Source organism: Magallana gigas, chromosome 2 (assembly GCF_963853765.1).
Source record: "Magallana gigas chromosome 2, xbMagGiga1.1, whole genome shotgun sequence".
Classification (NCBI taxonomy): domain Eukaryota; kingdom Metazoa; phylum Mollusca; class Bivalvia; order Ostreida; family Ostreidae; genus Magallana; species Magallana gigas.
The window spans coordinates 24,754,573-24,774,741 of NC_088854.1; the positions used below are offsets into that span (position 1 = coordinate 24,754,573).

The following is a 20,169-nucleotide window of genomic DNA, read 5'->3' on the forward strand; positions in this document are numbered from 1 at the left end:
TAAGCTGAATGTAATAAACTTATGTGAACAAAATATGACTCAAACCTAGGCGAACTGTGAGCTCTGTATCTTGCTTATAATTCTACGATTGACGCTGAAATTTTGGTTGAACATTAAAAATTCTCCATGAATTAGAGTATGTTAAATACTTGTACAAACAAAATAAAAGAATGATATTCTGTATATACCTACCCTCTGGGGCCCCCTCTTTTTACAATAAATAATGTGAAATCTACATCAATTTTGATAGTTTTTCAGACACGAGTAAATAAAAACGACATCTTTAAAACAGTTTCCATATTTCTGACACATTTCTGTTGCGGGGATAAAGTAATTATCGCTATTCCTAAGAATATCACAGCGGAAAATTATCCTGGTTTGTACGCGAAGTAAATAAGTCATTTAATTATAATAGAGAAGACAAATCAAATTTATGAATGTTTTTATTTTGAGGAATTGAGCACATTGGGGTACAATTTTCTTCTTCACATCTATACATGTAGGATTTTTAAAATAAAAAACAATAACTATTATATATATTTTTTAAATACAATAACTAGTAAGTAGTTGATGAAAAAAATGTACCTAAATGCTCTCATATATTTTGATCGCTTTACAAAGTGTGTGGGGGGGGGGGGCAGAACGAAAATATACGGAATTGGAAGTTAACAACTTAACAGTGTACCCCTACCAAATGTTTAGTTTTATATCTTGCGTAGGATTTTCTTATTCTGGTAAAAAATAGTATTTCATGAAGGTACAATGTCAAAGATTACGTGTATACAAAAATAAGTGTAAAATTCGAATACTTTACAATATTTATTTTTTGTTATTCTACCGAGGGACCATATGGCACAATATCTTTTGAACGCCCATTGTTGCTCAGGTGAGCGATGTGGCCCCATGGGCCTCTTGTTTAGCCTTTTCACGTGTAAACAAAGTCAGTTGTCCCTAAGCGGAAATATTTTAAATGTTTAAGGTGTGTCGTTTTCATTTCATTCATGTAATTTTTGATATGTTAACAAAACAAAAATAAAATTTTCTCAGTCCAGTAACTTTTTTATTTAACAAATTCTATATACATGTATAAAGAAATAATTTATTCGCATACGTTTCATTTCCACCCCTTTAGCCCTCCTTGTCAGCGGGGGAATTTTAAAATAATTCTTAAATTAAAGAGTATTCAACATATATTCTATTGTCTGTGTGAATTCAAGACAAGGCAAAACAGTTTTAAGAGAAACAAGAGGCCCATGGGCCACATCGCTCACCTGAGGAACAATAGGTATGATAAAATCAGCTTAATGGAGTCATAATACAAACTATCTGGACAATGTACAATAATACATGTAGATCCTGTATAAATAAAATCCATTTTCCCCTGGATATTCTTATGTTTATAATCATTAGTCCCTTTTCTAACAAGATGATTTTATAGTCTTATCATATGTTGAGTATTGCAGTTCTCAAAATGATCCTTAACAATAGTTTATATATTAGATATAAACGTACATCAAACTATGAACCTTCTCGGGAGGCCAAAGAATTGTCCTGGGGCCAAAGTCTTAACAATTATAAAGAAACATCTGGCTGATTAGTTTCTGAGAAGATTTTTAAAGATTTACCCTATATATTCCTTTGTTAAATTTTGACCCCCCCATTGTGGCCCCACCCTACCCCTGGGGATCATGATTTTCACAACCATGAATCTACACTACCTGAGGATGCTTTCACACACGTTTCAGCTTTCCTGGCTGATTAGTTTCTGAGAAGAAGATTTTTAAAGATTTACTCTGTTTATTCCTATCTAAAACATCGACCTCCCATTGTGGCCCACACCTACCCCCAGGGTTATGATTTTCACAGATTTGAATCTACACTACCTGAGGATGCTTCCACACAAGTTTCAGCTTTCCTGGCTAATTAGTTTCTGAGAAGAAGATTTTTAAAGATTTACTCTATTTAATCATATGTTAAACTTCGACCCCCCATTGTGGCCCCATTCTACCCCCAGGGGTTATTATTTTCACAACTTTGAATCAACACTACCTGAGGATGCTTCCAAAGAAGTTTCAGCATTGCCGGCTGATTAGTTTCTGAGAAGAAGATTTTTAAAGATTTACTCTATATATTCCTATGTTTAACTTCGATCCCCCATTGTGGCCCCACCCTTCCCCCGGGGGTCATGATTTTCACAACTATGAATTTACACTACCTGAGGATGCATCCACAAAAGTGTCAGCTTTCCCGGCTGATTAGTTTCTAAGAAGAAGATTTTTAAAGATTTACTCTATATATTCCTATTTTAAACTTCGATCCCCCATTGTGGCCCCACCCTACCCCCGGGGGCCATGATTTTCACAACTATGAATCTACACTACCTGAGGATGCTTTCACACAAGTTTCAGCTTTCCTGGCTGATTAGTTTCTGAGAAGAAGATTTTTAAAGATTTACTCTATATATTCCTATGTTAAACTTCGATCCCCCATTGTGGCCTCACCGTACCCCGGGGGTCATGATTTTCACAACTTTGAATCTACACTACCTGAGGATCCTTCCACACAAGTGTCAGCTTTCCTGGCCGATTAGTTTCTGAGAAGAAGATTTTTAAAGATTTATTCTATATATTCCTATGTAAAACTTCAATCCTTCATTGTGGCCCAACCCTACCTCCGGGGATCATGATTTTCACAAATTTGTATCTACATTACCTGATGATGCTTTCACACAAGTTTCAGCTTTCCTGGCTGATTGGTTTCTGAGGAGAAGATTTTTAAAGATTTACTCTATATATTCATTTGTTAAACTTCGACCCCCCATTGTGGCCCCACCCTCAGGTGAGCTAAAAAGGTTAAGTTTACAATACAATAAGTTGTTAAAGTTGGTTTCTGGAAGAACAGACTTTGAAAATTTTCTTAATAAATATTGACAAATATTTTACTTTTTTAAGCTTTAGTTTTTAAGATCTGTGTACAAACATAGAATTGTGAGCAAATCGCTGTATCTTGCTTATAATTCGAAGCTTAACACTCAAATATGGTTAGTAAATAGAAATTGTAAACAATTAAACACAAGAAACATGCACTACATGTATAACAAATAAAGAACACAATTTATTTTTTCGAAATGAATCATATATATATACATGTATATACCTACATATTTCCGTCAGCGATATCAAACTCTATTTAAACTGAATAAACTCGAAAAAATGCCGAGCATCTCAACAAAACCTATTGCATTAATCTACATGTACCATTACGCAAAAGATAATGCCGAATTACCGATAGAATGAATTGTATTTCAGTACCCGTCCCCTACATCCGATTTTGCTTAATTTGCGCAGGTAAACAGTTAACTGTTTGATTTACCGAAGTCTCTGTTTGATTTGATACGTAAAAATCACGAAATACAGACGATAGTTTCCAGGTTACAAAGCATAATGAGAACGAAACGAAAATCAGAACAAGCTAACACCAACGTCATGTGTGAAAACTGTCAACGCATTGAAATATTTAGCCTCAATTTACTTCACAAAATCGGCACCAATATATTTTGTATGTTTCAAAATTTCCCTCATACGCGAACTGTTGCACAACAAGCAAATTCATCATAGTCAGATCGACCCTTTTTCGTATAATGTCATGGCTGTTTTAAACAAAGAACCTCGTTTTAGAAGTATGGAATCATTTTACCGGATGCCGAACCCGAAGCTATTAAACTGATTGAAACACGCATTTCCTTTATTATTATTTTCGTAATAACTCAGATTTGAAACAAAATTTCCACTTAATTTTTGCAATTTATATTTTCCTTCCCATAAGGATAATTTATGCTAAACTATGTTGAATTTGCCTCGGTAGTTCTTGAGAAGAAGATTTTTAAAAATGCACCCCCCTTTTTCTACAGTTTCAAGGTTTTCTCCGCTTTGAATACAGATCAAACTTTTATTTCTGCAATTTATATTCGCCCTCCCATAAGGATGATTTGTGCCAAATTTGGTTGAAATTGGATAAGCGGTTTTAGAGAAGAAGTTCAAAATGTAAAAAGTTTACAGACGGACAGACGGACAGACGGACGGACAGACGGACGACGGACAAAATGTGATCAGAATAGCTCACTTGAGCTTTCAGCTCAGGTGAGCTAAAAAAGACAGGGCGAAAACTGAATAGCCTTTCATACAGTTTGCTTTCAACATCTCCCAAAAAATCTTTTCAAAACATACGTACATATCAAGTTGTGTCATAATTTCATGTGAAAAATAATGAATTACATTATGAATATGGGACGAGCAATGTTTTGTTGTTTGTTTTTTTAATGCAAAGAAGTTATCATAACAGTGTACGTGAAAACAATATTTTCATATTATGGTATTATTCTTTATTTTCAGTATCTTCTGAAAAACAAAACAATCAATCAACATTTATTCCGCCTATCTTACATAATTTGATAACATAGATTTGTAACTGAAGTTTCAATGTCATTCATAAGTATATCAACGTAATGAATTGCATAGACAATAAATAAAAAGATCAACTTGAAGTATTATTTTATAAACAGAGAACTAAGCACCAGAATAAATATGCACAGGTACAGTTCGAACATCATTTGGCCTGTGATTGTTTGTTTAAATCAAGTTAATCAAGCTTTGTTCTTTTTCTCTTGTTTTCTCCTTAGCCTCTCCTCTTGCTTGGTTTTGTAGTGGGTGTAATTAGTCGCTGTCACTACCGCCAGAGCCTTAACATGATTAAATACAAATAATTTTTATTATGATAACCAATCAAGAATAATATCACGTTTTTATTTTCATTTTCCCTTGTTTATATTGACAGTTGCTTCATTTAAAACTGATTTTTCTTTTCTTGCAGAATCAGAGCAGATGAAATAAGTCAATGAAAATAAGAGTATTACCTCTATCACTAATACAGAAATCCCAATCACTATAAACGCAATAGAGTAGCTGCTGAGGAGACTGTAGACAGCGTCATAACAACCCTGAAAAGTAATACAAAAGTCGCGTAAAGACACACAATAAAAAGACAGTGTTCAAGACCCATGCACCATCTCTCTGTCTGTTTATCTGTCCGTCTGTCCATCCTCTCTCTCTCTCTCTCTCTCTCTCTCTCTCTCTCTCTCTCTCTCTCTCTCTCTCTCTCTCACCGTCGTCTGGTAATTCGCTGTGACTGTGTCTGTACAAGAGGTATCATTGAATGTTGAGAAGGAGGCCTGGGTCACGCCCACACAACAGAATGTCGGGATCTCTTTACTTCCGGCGGAACCACTTGTTATCCAGGGGGAGTTGTCGAAATCGTTGACAGTTCCATTCAGGGTATTCACCGCACAGCACGAAAACTGTCAAAGAGATCCATGTATATCTTGTATTTGTTTCATTTTGTTCTTAGAGAAATTTTAATCAGAAGTTTAATTGTAAATTTTTAATTTTAATCAGTTATCACACAATTCAACAAGCTAGTTCTTACGTTGAAATTGAAGGCTAATACCGTATGCAAAAAGTTGCGAGTATTGAAAAAGTCGAAAATGGTATTATGTACTTTTTTCAATTTATAGACTAACTGACCGACATGAAGAGGTAGTTAAATGCGGTGGAGATCTGACTGGTGGACAGGTCGTCGGCCGAGTACTGGGTCTGTAGAACGGACAGCATGTTGGTCCTAATCAGCGTCTGTAACTAGAAACCAACCAACACGTGGGACAATTGTTATAAAGTCGTTTACTTATGAATTATCAAGTTTAGTCTAAAATGTACTTTGTTTCTTTTTATTTCAATAAATTTTGTTTAAAAAATCGAAATTTTGGAATCACGTCGTTAGAGTTACTAGTAAGTTTACAAGTTAGTTTTACTTGTCATTTCATATTGCAAACTAAATAAAGTTATTTACGATATCATATTTTCTTCATATTTCACATTGTTATACAGCTTAGATCCTAGATACTTACTTTGGCATTCATATCAAACCACAAGAAGATGGCAAACAACTTAGCAATAAACAAAAGCAACACAATGCCAGCATACTGAAAAGAAAAACATCATACATTATAATTATCAATATATTACATTATAACAGAGAAGTTATGTCATAATAGTTTTTCAATTAATTGATTACATTTAGAATTCTTAATATTTCCCTTCCTTTATATTTTTAGGTGACAAGCCGGAAATTATAAGACAGCGCGAGGTACACATGTACATGTACTTGCATTTACAGCATGATAAACGCGTCAGTATACTCACAATGTCCAGACATGCCGGTCTGTTACAGAAGGCCCCTATGGCTCCCAGGGTGGCGATGATGAGGACAATGGTGCCCACCACGATGAGGGACACGGACAGGCTGGTGATCACGTCCCCCAGGTTGAAGCCCCCGTAGGTCAGCTCCTTCATCAGGGGCAGCACATTGTCATTGACCAGATCTACGTTCACTAGGACCAGGACACCGGGAATGACGAGGGCCAGCCCGAAAATCTACAGGACAGAGAACAATATGGTTATATATCAGAGGCGAGGGAGGGCCCGATATACACGTATCTACAGGACAGAGTGAGGTGGTTATAGGTACCTCAGAGGCAAGGGAGGGTATGCAAAGGACAGAGCTAGAAGTGGTTATACCTCAGGGGCAAAAGACAGTCCGAATATCTACAGGACAGAGTGAGAGGTGGTTATACCTCAGAGGCAAAAGACAGTCCGAATATCTACAGGACAGAGTGAGAGGTGGTTAGAGGCAAAAGACAGTCCGAATATCTACAGGACAATATCTACAGGAAAAGTGAGAGGTGGTTATACCTCAGAGGCAATAGACAGTCCGAATATCTACAGGACAATATCTACGGGACAAAGTGAGAGGTGGTTATACCTCAGAGGCAAAAGACAGTCCGAATATCTACAGGACAATATCTACAGGAGAAAGTGAGAGGTGGTTATACCTCAGAGGCAATAGACAGTCCGAATATCTACAGGACAATATCTACAGGACAAAGTGAGAGGTGGTTATACCTCAGAGGCAAAAGACAGTCCAAATATCTACAGGACAATATCTACAGGACAAAGTGAGAGGTGGTTATACCTCAGAGGCAAAAGACAGTCCGAATATCTACAGGACAGAGTGAGAGGTGGTTATACTTCAGAGGCAAAAGACAGTCCGAATATCTACGGGACAAAGTGAGAGGTGGTTATACCTCAGAGGCAAAAGACAGTCCGAATATCTATACGGGACAAAGTGAGAGGTGGTTATACCTCAGAGGCAAAAGACAGTCCGAATATCTACAGGACAGAGCTAGATATGGTTATATTCCTTAGAGAGACTGAAGCAAGATCTGATTAAACCTCGGAGAAAAGAAACCGAAAAAAAATTATTCAACTTCAGAAAAGAGAGACTTGCGCAATACAGATTTATAGACCTTTGATGCGAGTGACCTTTGCAAGATAACGACAGTAAATGGATTTATCAACCTCCGAGATCTAGAAATCAGCAGTATGTAGAAAAAAAACAACAATGTACATGTAGTAATACAAAAAAAACTGCGGGAAGACAATGCGTATACGGTTGTCGAATCGATGCAAAGTAGGTTGACCAATTGAAGCAATGAAGAGAATCGTTAGTTTGCATCTTGTGTACAAGATGTTACCACGTTTATTGATAAAACTTCGAGAGCCGGGTAAAATAAGGAAAGTCTGGGTTGAAGAATTTAAAATCTATAGTGATATCAGAAATATAAGTAATAAAATCTAAAATCATAGAAGTCTTTAGGGTGTTGCAGCGGCCATTAAGCAGATGTTGGTGTAGAAAGCATGAATTTGAACATTTGTTTTAAAACAATGATATTAAACGATTTCTAAAAATAGATTTATGGTTTATGCATTTGACTTAATAAGCCATTGTATATTACTTGTCATTGGCATTCTTATTGTAATCAACATGAAAACACAATATAATCTATATCTTAAAAATTTGCAATCCATTGTGTTTAAATTTTCATAATAGAGAGATACCAAAAAGGGATACCAATGCTCAGTGGAAAAAAGAACACGTTTATGTCACATTTAAGATTAACATTTTTTTCAAACTTACTATGAAAAGGACGTTGACGGCCTTCAGAAATATTGGGCCCCATCTGTCATCACAAAACATGGCGGCTCTCTTGTAGGTCTCTTCCTCCTTGCTGATTTCTTTCTACAAGTGGTTGGTCTGGGTTATCTGTTTTTTATCTCGTGTCGCTGAAAATATGCAGTTTACAACAAACGCTAGTGGTTTTCAATATTCTAAATCTGGTCAATGATACTTGATTCCAATAATAAAATACATGTAATAAAACTTTGTGTTGGGATAACTTAATCTTCTGTCATAGTGAATACGTTACATATCTTCTACGATGAAAGGGGGATTTGGTTGTTATGTGTAGATCTTTGAAAATTCTCAGTTCAAAGGTGATTCTTATGAATCATTTTATTGCAATATGTGCAATGCTGGATATTCAGATTGTTGTTTTGCTTCAGACACGGCTACGCTGGTGTTATACCCGGTATGATGAACAAGATTAAATCGGTATATTTGATTAAAGCAGAGATTTTCTGAATTACTATGGATATAGGCCTACAGCGTTCTAGATTCATTCAAAACATCTTAGAAACAAAAAAGAAAAAATTGAAAACAAAACTTGTTTTTAACTGTAACGGCAAAAACATTAATTTACCTAATATACACGTGTATCTTTAATCTTCCTTTAAAGTACTTAAAAATCAGAACAGGACAATTTCTTGAAAATCAAAATTTAAGCATGACAATTGATTCGTCCTTTTGGTTTTAAAACATTCAAATTTTTGTATAGGACAACGATTTGGTTATATCTCTTGTTCTGATGTATGCTAATCCATCTGGATAAGTGTTGTTTACAAGCATTTATTCTTGAAAGTTGTGTTCAAGTTACCACCGATTATATCTGTAAATTCATACGATTTATGAGACTCATTGACAACAATGAATAACACAAGAGAAATACAAACCCATTCACGACATTGCCATAGCTTAAAATATCGTTTCTCTCAGGTACAAGTTCGTGTATATTACTAAAGTTTTCAATTTTCACACAAAACTCTACTATCCAAACTAAACTGAGATGATCTTTATGATAAGTACCCTGTGTAAAACTTTGTAATGCTTGGTTGACTACATATAATGCTTTCAGGAAACGACCCTGTTAAATATCCTATTTACAAATATTTGACTAAAGAGGGTACGTGGATCTATACATTATAATTGTTCTGCATTTCAGTGGATTAAATAATCTCTCATACTGTTTTAAAAAAGCTTAAAAAAGCTTCAATAGTACACAAAGGTGGTTCAAGATTGTCCACCCCTATCACCACCTCCTGTAATCTAGTTAGAAAGGGTATATACATTGTCCACTTTTATATAGAGAATAGAAAAACACCAACGTTTGATACTGACCTATACCCTGTCTACCACGTACTGTTGAATAATCATGCATGGTACATACATGTGATGTACCATTATTGTACAATTCCAGATAAATTAGACACATATTGTTTGAGAAACGAAAGTACATTTAGATACGAAAATCAATAGAAGGTTAGCTATTCGACCGAATCCAAGGAAAATCATGCATTCAGCCCTCGATATGTTTTGTTCTCTAGTACAAGCAGTACGAATATTTACCAGTTCCGATCATATAAAAAGGAAACAGTTTCTTGAGTGGTAAAACAAAATGACACTTACCTCAACTTTACCGTTATTTACGGGTACAAAACGTGACCGCTTTCTCACAGTTTTTTATTATTGGGTGTTTAAAATAAACCATCCATGTCTGTTTCTAACCATTATAGTTAAAGGTCCAAGCCATAAATACGTAAAGCGAGACAACTCGTATTTGAGTTTAGGTTAGGTCGAATACAGGGGGTCTATAGTTTGAAGCAACTCATCGTCTCCAGCATTGGTTTGGTGTCCGTTTAAATCTCTTTCTAAACGGGAGAGGATCGTACATATTGGCCGTGGTTTTGTGACAATGTAACCAGTCATACTCTTTATAAATATTTGTATTACACTTTCGCAATACTCTGAACTACCAAAATACGGGATGGGGAAATCGTTATGAATTTATAATGAGAAAAGGGAGAGTAAAGCCTATAATTTACTTTTAACAACAAAGCCAGTAGCTAGTGTAACGTTTAGTCCTCTTTTTGATATGTAAATAAATACACTTACCTACATACTACAATTTATTCAATGGTTTTCCTGGTCAAGGAGTATCCGTGTAACTATGAATGTATCCGGTCAGATTAGGTGACGTCACCTGATGATATGTATATCTTACATCAAAATTGACCATTCCAAAAGCTAATATTTCTGATAAAAAATGGGAACTTTTTATTTGAAAATATGAGGTTTTAAGGCATGTCAAACGTTGCAGTATTTGATCTTTTCCATTTGCAGTGTAGAAATTTTGATTTTTTTATTCCAGAATTTTCAATTTGTATTCTATAATTTCCATTTGTGTTGTAAAAATTTTATAAATTCCATTGCTATTGTGTATTTTTTATATTTGTGATGGATAATTTTCATTTGTAAGGTACGTTTTTTTGTTTTCTATGGTAGCATATTTCTGCCATCCGCATAATTTTAGTCAACATAGCATATCACGTCAAGTCGAGATAACTATCTCGTCAAGTCAAGAAAACTTTCTTGTTTCTCAACAAACTCCGACTTCTATTTTGTTTAGTCTACATAAGCTATTATATTTTGTTAGGATAACTATCTCGACAAGATGAGATAATCTATCTTGTATCTTGACTAAAATTCTTTGGATTTACAAATGCTGCCATCCACAAAACGAGGCAATGCATGTATAAAAATTGTATAATCGTATTTCGGAACTCATTACTCTATATTCCCGTAAGTTTATAGAAAGGCATTTGTGCGTAGTCAAAATGAAGTATACCGAATTTCCCGTGAATTAGTGTCCCGTTAATTATCTTTTAGTTGATCTTCAGTTGCAAATCCATATCCTAATCTGTAATTAACAGGAATATATAAATATGCTGACTTATAGAGCTTTAGGCACCTTAAACAAAAGACAGATAGCGCAAGGTTGATATTGAATTACATGTTAATTAAATTAACTCATGCGATGAGAGATTAAAATAATACTTTTCAAAAACAATATCCATAAAGCTATTTATTATGTTTTAATAAGTAATGAAAACAAAACATACAAAGATAAAGTAGAAATCCCCAAAATACAAATGTAGAACCAAAAGTAAAAACATGTTTATTTTATCATTCTTACCACAACAATTTCAATTTCATGTAGTTTAAAGTATTTTAAAAAGACAGTTTAACTTTATTAATATGATAAAATGACCTACAGTGTGTGTTAATAGGGGAAAATCGGCATATTTATTTATTTTTAAGAAAACTTATAATTTTTATTAATAATCCTTGATGTAAATCAAAGGAGTGCTTAGTAATGAGTTCTATAATCAAATATCTATTCATAACTTATCTTGTTTTGTGAATGGCAGTATTTGCAAATGCCGTGAATTTTAGGCAAGATAGAAGATAAATTATCGAGATAGCTATCCCAACAAAAAGTCGGTTTCGATTAAGAAACAAAATATTAATCTCGACTTGATGAGATAGTTATCTTGACTTTACGTGATATGCTATGTTGACCAAAAATTATGTGGATGGCAGAAATATGCCACCATAGTTTTCATTTGTATTGTTAAGTTTTTATTTGTAACATGTGATTTTTTATTTGTAGTGTTTCTAAAAGATTGTCTATTTTGGGTTTGTTACGAAAAACTTCATAAGTTCAATTTTATCCTTGAGTAATATATTCAAACTAGGTAATGCGCAAGGTCTTTTTGGTTGTTTACAATAGGTCATCAGTCTAAGTTATTTTTTCGAATGATATTGTAAAATTGTTTTAATGGACTGAAAGGGTTTTAGAAGCAACGAAAGACCAATTTGTATGTTGCATGTGATTTGCACACAAACATATTTTCACGGGGTGGAATATCAAGACTGTCCTTTGGTGACAGAATTTTATTTACAGAGAAATACTATCAGTAAGTATAGTAAGTAACATTTACATTTGTCCTATCAATGAAATAGGTTGAATGCGTGGATTCACAATTTTTTTCTGGGGGGGGGGATTGAATTTGCCGGAGGGGTGGGGGTTTCGAGGCATATTTTCGGTTATTTTACTATGTAGGTTTTAGAAAATTTGAAGTTTTCAGGGAGGGTGTCAGGATCCCCCATCCCCACCCCCACCTCCTTCAGATCCGCCCATGGGTTGGCAAAATTGTCTGAATTTCTGATTGACCCCATGCTAGTCATTTAATGCCACTGGTCACGCTAATCATGTGTTCTGCGTTTAATATGCAAAAATAGTTTTCATTTTATATGCAATATAAATTAATTTATACAATGCAAAAGAAAATTATATAATGCAAGTGTAATATCATACAATACAAATGAAAATTATAAAATAAAAATAGAGGAAATATATATACAATACAAATAGAAAATTATACAACACGAATGGATAAGATAAAATTTTGCAACAACTGACTTGCCATATAGTTCTTTGTTTTCAAGTGTTTTGGTGTTTATATTTGGAAAGCGAAGAAGAAAAAAATTATTCCGCTTGAAAGTTGCTGGATGCATGGTTATGGTCATTTTAGACTTTTCAATCTTTATTTAAAGAAGAGCTTTGAGCATGTATAAATATATCTTGAAAGATTCAATATGATTTTTCCTTTACCAAATACAGTAAAAATTCTAAAAACCGAATGCATTCTGTACTAGTTTAGGAAGGTTAATGGCTTTTGGGAGGCTTATTGAAAATGTCTCGGTGAGTCTTTTTCCAAAAATTCCCAATCACTATGGATAAATAAAACATGAATACTGCATTGGGTTTTCCTATATGTAGTAAAACCCATTTGAACAAGAAAATGATTGGGGATAACACAACATAAATAAATAAACGTGAATACCAACACATTTTTGTAGAAATTTTATTCATACAAAATTTCCCCAAAACCCATGACACGTTAAAGGAAAAATACCCCCCCCCCTTCAAAAAAAAAGAAGAAACATTATTAAATAATTATTTTTGTTTTATGAACAGAGTGGTTTCTATAGAACTTCCTGAGTGGCTAATTTTGTGAGATGGTTTTTTTTATTTTACTTTTTTAAGTGGTCTATGTCCGATGTTCATGAGTTTCTGGTACACCTCTAAATTTGAGAGAGAGAGAGAGAGAGAGAGAGAGAGAGAGAGAGAGAGAGAGAGAGAGAGAGAGAGAGAGATGTTCTGGCGGATCTTAAGGGTAATTTGTTCACCACTTTTTAAAGCGCTAAGCATAGCTCAGCGCTTTATTGTCGTTAGACTTCTATTTCCGGTGCAAGGAATAACTGCCCTCTATGAGCAGAAATATACATCATTTAAACTGGTAAGAGGTATAAGGAACCAGTTATCTGGGTGACGGAAATGGCCGAGTAGATACGATTGGTTTGCGGGGCTTACGTACATCAGCACGGGATGCTACGCAGTGATGAAAAAATATAGTGCGTATTCAGAAGCTAAAATATAGAAAAATAAAATCGATTCTTTGCACGAAAATGTCAAAAACTGTGATAAATTACTGTTCAAAAGGTATAATTCGTGATTTTAACATATCTTTTTTCAGGCAAGTATCCATATACAAGTCGTGTTCAGCTTTAATTCACATCATTTTAAGAAAGTAACATATATTTAAAGAAATCTGGCCTTCGATACTTTAAATTGATATTCATTAAACATAAACCAAAATTTCAATAAGGCTCATTTCCGTCTACGCTTGCACACAGTAAATTTTCTTAGAACTAAGCTAGGTTAGCGCTTTTCAGTACTTTCAGTACTTTGATTTTTAATACTCACAATCACAAAACATTCTAAAATCTATCTGTACTTTAAATCGTATAATTTTGTGACGTTACGTGAGTTTTAGCTCTACCCAAGGGACTCTAAATGTCAGCATTTGAGCAACTTGCCGCTATAATAAATCTGATTAAGATAGTCAAACCGGGCGGAGAAGAAACCATAGAGAATATCCATAGCACGACTTTTATCAGATCTCTTAGGAAGTGTGTGGGGAAAACGAATGAAAGAAATCTAACAAGCTATTTCGGTTTTTTTAAGAATGGTGAGGAAAAAAAACCAGCGTGGAAATTTGAGGCTAGAATACGCTAAATGTCACACTGTGTATAAAGGTGCGTTAATAGTAGAAGCGTGATGCTCTGATCAATTTATCTTTTCCGTTGTACGTATACAGACTACATGCTGTCTGAAATATTGTATAACCCACCGTGATGCTTCAATGCTGTTGTTATTAATTAAGGACCCACTCTGCAGGAGTAGTGTTCAGTCCGTCCGTCCCACTGTCTGTCCAGTATCGTTTTTCCAGAGCATATTTTCTTTTAGCTGCAGTAGTGTATAGCCTTCTCTGTTTTTTATCTAAAAAAATAGAGAGAGGACTAGGTCTATAAACTATTGCAATTAATTTTCTTCCACCTTCGTCTAATTTTGCCTATATTTTTAACAACGAACGCTCATGGGCATATAAACGGTGAGCAGTGATGTCAAAGAGACGAAGACACGATTTGAGCTCAATTTTTTCAAAGAAGATGGGTGGATATGGCGTGTAAAAAGCCTATACATGGGCGTCGGAAGCAAATTGAAAGTGGGGGGGCTAGACTAATCCTAGAAATATTGAGAAAAAAGTAATTCCCAAAATCATGGAAATCCTAATCCGGGGGGGGGGGGGGGGGGGGGGGGGGGAGTATACCTATACTTCAGAAAATAATTCGTACCCAATTTTTTTTCCCAAAATCATGAAATTTCTAATCCGTGGGGGGGGGGGGGGGGGGGGGGCTAGTATGCTTCTGAATCTAACTTCTCAATCTTTCAAGATAAATTTAGGAACAATAATCTTTCCTGCGAGAAAAAGTGGGGGGGCTGAACCCTCTATCATGCTATGTTTCTAATGGTTAGGTATAACTTTGCAAAAAAAGTGGGGGGGCTAAGCCCCCCCTAGCCCCCCCCGGTTCCGACGCCTATGCTATATAAAGACGAGTATGATACAGTAGAATTAAAATATCAACAAATATGATATTTTATTTTTTTTAAATCATTCAAAACGATGTATATTTACCATAAGATTGATTTATAACCCTTAAACCCTTGTTGAACTTCAATATTTGGAGTATGTTGATTCAAACTGGCGTATTCGTATCAAAGCATCGAAATAGTGTCATTTTTCAGAACTTCAGTGCCTTTTCTTTTATACAGCGGATATGTGCTCGATATTTTTGTCATAGTCTAAAGAAGGTCTAATGGAAAACAAACCGATTTAGATCAACAAAAACGTGGAGAAATTATCCACTATACAACTGTACTTTGAAAATGTCATTTTGTATCCTATTTTGTATCCATTTTGTGTCATTTTGTATCCTAACAATTGAACGTTTCAGAAAAATAATATAAGTCCGTAAATTCATGGCCAACTTCACATATAGCGTTTAAACAGCGTACTTGTTATGGCACAAATGGTTCAGTGGTTAGAGCACCTTATAGGACTAAGCTTTTTAGGTTGTGGGTTCGATACCACCAAAACTTAAGAATGTTAAAATATTCAAAACTGAATTAATATAGTTAGACATTGTGATATAGCAAACATGCATGTATTTTAACATAATCAAATAGATTTAAATGGGAAAAAATTAAATTTAAAATATATTTACGACTAGAACAAATAGGCATTTGCTCTATCTTATCCCCCTTCTTCTTTATTTTCTCTTGCTTTTGGCTCAGTCTTCCTCACTGATACTTTACCCATGTGTCAAATCATTACCAGGAGCTATTCTAAGAAAAATTTTGTTTCTTCGTTCCCCTATGTAGCTCATACATTTCAAAAACAGCAGGACCCTTTATGATGGCCAGCATCTCAATGTATTATGTATTGTTAACCTGAAAAATATATATTACTGTTTATATGAACACTTGAAATGTTTTTCTGAGCAATCTATACTGAGCAAACAACTTCGAAGCAACAACCATTTTTATTTTAATTATATATCTTAAAATATGTAACTTTTTAGGAGCGTGGATCTGGTATGTGTCGGTGTCTGTTAATTTTTTATCAAGAATAGAAATGGGCTCTCTCTCTCTCTCTCTCTCTCTCTCTCTCTCTCTCTCTCTCTATCTCTCTCTCTCTCTCTCTCTCTCTCTCTCTCTCTCTCTCTCTCTCTGAGATCCATTTGTTAATTTGTTAAAATATGTGAGAAATTACTTGAATTGTCATTTTTTTTTCATTTACCAGTTGACAGTAATGATACAAATATATTAATTACGATTTGTCACGTTATTTTTCTTTGTCCAGTGGCATATCCTAGCATGGTAAATAAAATAATTACAACATGACACTAAAGAAAATACCTCCACAAAAATTCAACCATCAACCGGACGAATGTTTAGAAGTAATGATGTATACTTTAGAATTATCACGCCCATGTACATGTAAAGATGAAAGGGGAAAAAATGGCTTGTGGCCGAGTGCTTATGGTCTTTATTTATACAATTACATATGCACTTTATTTGAGATTTTTTTCCTTTTATTTCGTATGTACAGTACATGGTCAGGATGCTTCTTACATTTATTGAGAGATATACATCTATGCATCCTTTACCATCCATCCCCATGGTCTTTGACTTCGCTGGAATCTCATCCAGATCATCCCAATCCGTTCAGTGCCAAGAGTGGACTCGAGTCCCCAACCACCAACAGGGGCCTTAAAACTTTTAAATGAAAGTACCTCGTCGTCAGTTAACTATTGTCAAAAATGATGATAATTTTATAATCATTATCTGAAGAATGTTTTTGTTTTTCCTTCTAAAAATCATACTTTATGTATATAATGGCTTATATATTATATGTTACCCCGATTCAAGTATAAAATTGCCAAAAATGTTTCCATTTAGGCCTCTTTGATTTAAGTAATGAATTAAAACAAATGATTTTTTTCTATAACATATATTAAATTCAATCCAAATAAGATATTTCCGACATTTCCCTTATATGGTTTTGTGGAACCACCATTCTTAAAATAGATTTTAAACAATCAAAGGGAATATTACGTGTTCATGAGTTAAAAATATTTTTCTCTGCACGCCTGTGGGCTGTAAATTTATCTAAACTTCATTATTCTTAGCTGACTTTCTTCCTATCATTGGAATTAAACGTAATCTAATAAATATATCTTGTCTTATGTCTTTCATAATTGCCGTAAGGAAAATTAACCCTTAAGGGCCCCTTGTAGACGTCAGAGATCTTCCGTCTAAATATAGATCCCGCTTTCGCTTGTTGTCGGCGTGTCCGCCATATTGAAATCCGAGATTTGCCGATCATAATTTATGAAGAAAAAGTGAAAAAAATCTAATATAAAATAAAAAAATATATTCAAGAGGTACCTTAACATATTAAAGTTTTCATATCGTATTTTACATCCCATTGAATTGTCTCATTTACTCTGAAAATTCAAATGTTGTAAATGCGCGCCATTTCGCGTTGCCTTGATCATCGAGGAGGTCAAAATTTTAATGTACACATTCGAATGTTGATATACAGCTTTACGGGGGCCCAAATGTCCATTTGTCTGTTACAGTAACATAGAAGAAGTCAACAGAAAGGTATGTATACTGAACTTTTCTTCATTTTAAGTCATTTATAGATATAATTCAAATTTGTTTTCAGTGTCATTCATTCGGGTTCTCACATGTGCTCGTCCCCAGCTGTCAAAATAAGACGCCTAGTAGTAAAGCTTGTTTTCGTCTCAATATTACTTTATTTTAACATTATGATTTATTCTGGTTATCCATATTCTTAGTTAGAAGTACGACTTTGCACTTAAGTAAGAAGTAAATAAGATATTTTATTCAGGTAACATTCGGTCGCCCTGGCTTGGTCCAGACATGTTTTGAGCTTTGCTGGACACCGTGATAATACGATATTTATAGGTATAAGACAATACATAGGAATTTTGTCATCATTTCTGAGATATTTTAAAGGATATAGTATATTTATTAGAGTTTAAAAAGAAATTGGATGAGAAAAAGAAGCCACTTCTATCTTTGTACTGCTGGCCATTGTCAAGGGCAGTAACTCTGTAAACACTGATATTTTATGTACTCTTTCAAGTTTTGTAATAGAATAAGTATATCAATGTATATGATATACAGAAGTAAACAATTATCATTGCGAACACTCAAGTGAAATATATGTCAATATGATCTAATGAAATTGTTATCTTTAAGGTAATGATTTTTGCATGGGCAGGAAACGTACATAACAAACTCCTCAAAATTGACTTGAAGCTTTATCTACTATCTAGATTTGATAAAAAGAGTATGTGTTTTAACACCAATATAATGGCGTGCGACCAGTGCTTGCCGAGTACCATTTCTTGCCAGTGCATTGTAATTTGTAATTTTATGTGTTGATAAAATGACATCATAATGCACTGGCGAGAAATGGTACTCTGCGAGAACTGGTCGCACACCAGTAGAAAGATTTATCAGGGCCTAGGACACATTCCCAGTAATATAAAACAACAGATTTTACTTATTTCATAACAAATTAAAAAATTCTTTGTTCTGAAGGAAAATAGATTATTTTCAGTATAGCTTTTGATATCTGCGGTTGAAAGTTCAATTTGTAAGTAGTAAATAAGTTATATCATGATTAAAAGTATTTTCTATGAAATATATTTAATTTATGTTCAGTTTTCACAATTTTGGCAAAAATTGAAATGATAACTTAATAACCGCTAGACGATGAAATAAGACTTATATTTTAATAGATTTTCATGTAAAAACGATAAGTACTTACATTCCAAATGTACATGCATGTAGAGGGTCCAGACCCTTTTACAATGTGGACTGAGTACTGAGAACTCAAATTATTCACAATTTTGTTTACTTAAATATTTATTTGCTTCTTAGGATTTATGTAAAGACATGATTGAAAAATTATCTCTTTTTCATTTGCGAGCATTTTATTTTTATTTTTTTTTTGTAAAGGAGCGATCTTCCTAATTCAAAATATGCTAGCTGCAGATCCAGATTCCTTAAAATTAGAATTTTTGAAAAATATCCAATTGGGATGTTTGGATATATGGCAGAATTTTAAACTATAAAGATTAATGCATGTTTTTCTCCTTTAGTTTGATGATTAGACCCATTGAATATGCTCATTCATAAGCAAATTGTTTCTGTATATTATATGTCGTGATTAAAAGTTTCTATGAGTTTCATTTGAATCAAAAGCACTTTTTCAAATTCACCTTTTGTAAATATTGTCAATTATAATAAATATAATATTGCTGATTCTGGGGTCTTCCTTTTGACAAAACAAAACCAATTATTATTTATATATTATTTACATAGTCCTAAGGCCAAAAAATTGTTGTTTGTTTGGAATTGCTTCCCGTTCAAATCCTCATTGAAGTGCCCCCACTATGAGCTTTCTTTTAAAATGGAGATTTTTATTTATTTATTTTTTATTTTTAATTAGTAATTAAAACTTTAAGTTTGAAAAATAGAAAGAAAAAATTCCCTCCCTCCCTCCTGGGTCTAGACACCTCCAGGCAGCAATTCGAAACAAACTTTTTTTTAAGGATGGCCAAACTTCAAGTTTTCCAAATCGGAACAGTTGATGCTTCAAAATTTTTAATTCTTAAGACTTGTACCTAGTTTGGAGGGAGGAAATCTGTGTAATTAATTTATCTTATGTTCCTTTTGTGTCAAGCAAAATTTTATTGATAATGTCGCTGTAATTTAAAGTGTGATTTCATTGATGTGACATCAATGAAATCATTTCATTTTTTTTAAAATGCTGTTTGGTGTGTTCCACTCAGAGATATTCAATAGTGTCATTATTTTTTTGTAATATATAAGTTTCTGTTAAAATTTAAAAAGGTCCACTAGTATTAAGATAATGTGGTTTTGTCTATATTTTATCAATACTTTTTTCATATTGCCTTTTCTTATAATACTTATATCAACATCCTTCCATTTTATTTTTTAATTAGCAAATC

At 33.9% G+C, this 20,169-nt stretch overlaps 2 protein-coding genes across 4 annotated transcripts in view; one reads left to right on the forward strand and one right to left on the reverse strand.

Moving 5' to 3' along the window:
* Window positions 1-1,291: 1,291 nt before the first annotated feature.
* On the reverse strand, window positions 1,292-14,507 carry LOC105327321 (CD151 antigen). Of its 3 annotated transcripts, XM_011427722.4 has the most exons (9): window positions 14,385-14,507; window positions 10,240-10,327; window positions 8,089-8,234; window positions 6,255-6,485; window positions 5,960-6,034; window positions 5,580-5,690; window positions 5,162-5,353; window positions 4,913-4,996; window positions 1,292-4,738 (listed from the first exon to the last, which is right to left on the reverse strand). In XM_011427722.4, the coding sequence occupies exons 3-9, from the start codon at window positions 8,146-8,148 to the stop codon at window positions 4,643-4,645; spliced, it is 849 nt and encodes a 282-aa protein (XP_011426024.1). In that variant the 5' UTR covers window positions 8,149-8,234; window positions 10,240-10,327; window positions 14,385-14,507; the 3' UTR covers window positions 1,292-4,642. The 3 variants fall into 3 exon arrangements, with proteins under 3 accessions (XP_011426024.1, XP_011426022.1, XP_011426025.1); XM_011427720.4 differs by lacking the exons at window positions 10,240-10,327; window positions 14,385-14,507 and adding an exon at window positions 9,754-9,913; XM_011427723.4 differs by lacking the exons at window positions 10,240-10,327; window positions 14,385-14,507 and adding an exon at window positions 9,466-9,603.
* A 2,965-nt stretch (window positions 14,508-17,472) lies between these two features.
* Window positions 17,473-20,169, forward strand: part of LOC105327322 (dual specificity tyrosine-phosphorylation-regulated kinase 1A) — a 22,186-nt gene continuing 19,489 nt past the window's right edge. Inside the window, exon 1 of the mRNA XM_011427726.3 lies at window positions 17,473-17,764. The gene's annotated coding sequence lies outside the window, so the exon portion shown is untranslated. The remainder of the gene's footprint in view (window positions 17,765-20,169) is intronic.

Bases quoted from the DNA above. Each gene is read 5' to 3' on its own strand.
- LOC105327321 (XM_011427722.4), bottom strand. From the start codon at position 8,148: ATGTTTTGTGATGACAGATGGGGCCCAATATTTCTGAAGGCCGTCAAC. The intron at 5,691-5,959 runs GTAAGTATCTAG...GTTGGTTTCTAG, and splicing joins GGTTTGATATGAATGCCAAA to TTACAGACGCTGATTAGGAC. The intron at 4,997-5,161 runs GTGAGAGAGAGA...ATTACTTTTCAG, and splicing joins CAGCGAATTACCAGACGACG to GGTTGTTATGACGCTGTCTA.